The 1,778-nt window shown below is 44.0% G+C and overlaps 1 protein-coding gene across 1 annotated transcript; it reads right to left on the reverse strand.

Moving 5' to 3' along the window:
- Nucleotides 1–510: 510 nt before the first annotated feature.
- On the reverse strand, nucleotides 511–1,713 carry LOC111655328 (intermembrane lipid transfer protein VPS13C-like; the record flags this gene model as incomplete). Its single annotated transcript, XM_023406676.2, has 5 exons — nucleotides 511–723; nucleotides 849–952; nucleotides 1,034–1,150; nucleotides 1,233–1,383; nucleotides 1,654–1,713. Coding segments are annotated over 5 exons (642 nt in total), but the record flags the coding sequence as incomplete, so codon positions are not given.
- Nucleotides 1,714–1,778: the final 65 nt, after the last annotated feature.

A 1,778-nucleotide genomic window follows, 5' to 3' on the forward strand; every position in this document is an offset into this window, starting at 1 on the left:
AAACAGAACCACAAACAGAACCACAGAAGAAAAAACAAAGCTCATTTAAAGAGTTTCCATGACTGTAAATTCACAGAACAGAGAAAACTGTCGTCTTTTCGTCTCTTTGTTTCTGTGTTTCTCACTGTCAGCTGTAGAGGCACAACAGTAACTTTCACATCTGTAAAACGTGATTACCATTATTATTACTATTATTACCCTTATCATCATCATCACTATTATTAACATTATTATTATCATAATTATTATTATTATTATTACCATTATTATTGTTATTATTATAATTTCCATCATTATTATGGAGAATTTACAGTCAGGTGAAAGTTTTTTAGTCAGTGACTTTACACTGAAATGATCAGACAGAGAAAAGACAACAGACATTGAACTGATACTGATCAATCAATAAAGAATGAAATGATAACAGAAACCAGAGAATACAGCCAACCTGTCATTCTAACTATAGATTTCACTACATGTGGAAATGTATGTATATATGTAACTTTATATGTAACTCTATGTACATGTATATACGTGTATATATACAAAACGCCTGACCAGCAGTGACATGAGGAACTTGTGCAGGTAGACGATCTGGATGCAGCCCAGACGCATCGTGACCTTCCCGTCCACCTTGGACGTGTCGGTGTAGCCCTCCCCCTCTGTCGCCCCCGGAAATAAGGACAGTTTGAAGCTGAACACCTCCTCACCCATGATGGACACAGCCTGCAACAAGATCCAATCAGCTTTCAGAGAAGGAGTCACATGGTTAACACTGTCTACAGTTCTATATGAACAGTGATGATAACTGAGACACAGTGAAGACTTCAGGTCCGTCATCGGGCTCACACCTTCCTGTGGACGGTTTTAGGGTTGACGTCTGTGACCACAATGTCTCTGAGTCGAGCAAACACCTCCGTCTCTTTTGCCTGCACCAGCACCGAGGCATCAATTCCTGCAGGGGGGTGACAGTGACGAAGGTTTTAGTTTAAACCTTCAGCTCACCTCTGGAGTTCGGACTGAGACGTGTCGGTACCTTGGACTCTGATGTCAGCGATGCTGCAGCGGTCATCGCACACCTCCACGTGGAAACAGCCCAACATGGCGAACAGCTTGAAGCTGAAGACGCCGCCATCTCTGGCTCCTTTAGCCACTGCAGGGGGAAGACACTTCCTGTCAGACACAAGATCAGATAGGACAGGTGACTGACCCGAGAACAGTCAGTCTGGACTCACCTGTCCGGCCCTGTCCTGTCTTCTCCACCTGCTTTTTGGCGTCTTGATCTCGCATTGTGGCGAGCTGTGATGGCAGGGCACTGCTCAGGTAGTTGATGGTTGACAGCAGAGCTTTAGTGTGAAGGAGGAAGTCAAGAGAGGACAACTCCACCTGAAACACACCAGGTAAAAACAACTGAACACCTGGCAGAGTGAAGGTCCCTGACAGCTTCATGTTAGTTCATGATCTTCAGGTTCTGAGAAGCTGCAGCAAGAATGAATCTAACGTCTATATGTTTATATACATTTATATATATATTAATACATTTCATGTTATAATGTCTCCGTTTGTTCAGTGACAGAATCCTCTGCAGATTTATGAGTCCTGACCTGTTCAAAACAGACACACATCTGTTGCTATAGAAATCTCTGCTCCACCCACCTTCAGTGTTTGCTCGGTGTTGTCGAACAGAGTCTGGAAGCTAGGACCGCTGGGGTCGGCCTGCGGGACAACAGACACACAATCAGCTTCAGTGCTGTGTGTGTGTGTGTGTGTGTGTGTGTGTG

This window comes from Seriola lalandi, unplaced genomic scaffold (genome assembly GCF_002814215.2).
Source record: "Seriola lalandi dorsalis isolate HSWRI2012SDOR001 ecotype SW California unplaced genomic scaffold, Sedor1 jcf7180001975282, whole genome shotgun sequence".
Classification (NCBI taxonomy): Eukaryota; Metazoa; Chordata; class Actinopteri; order Carangiformes; family Carangidae; genus Seriola; species Seriola lalandi.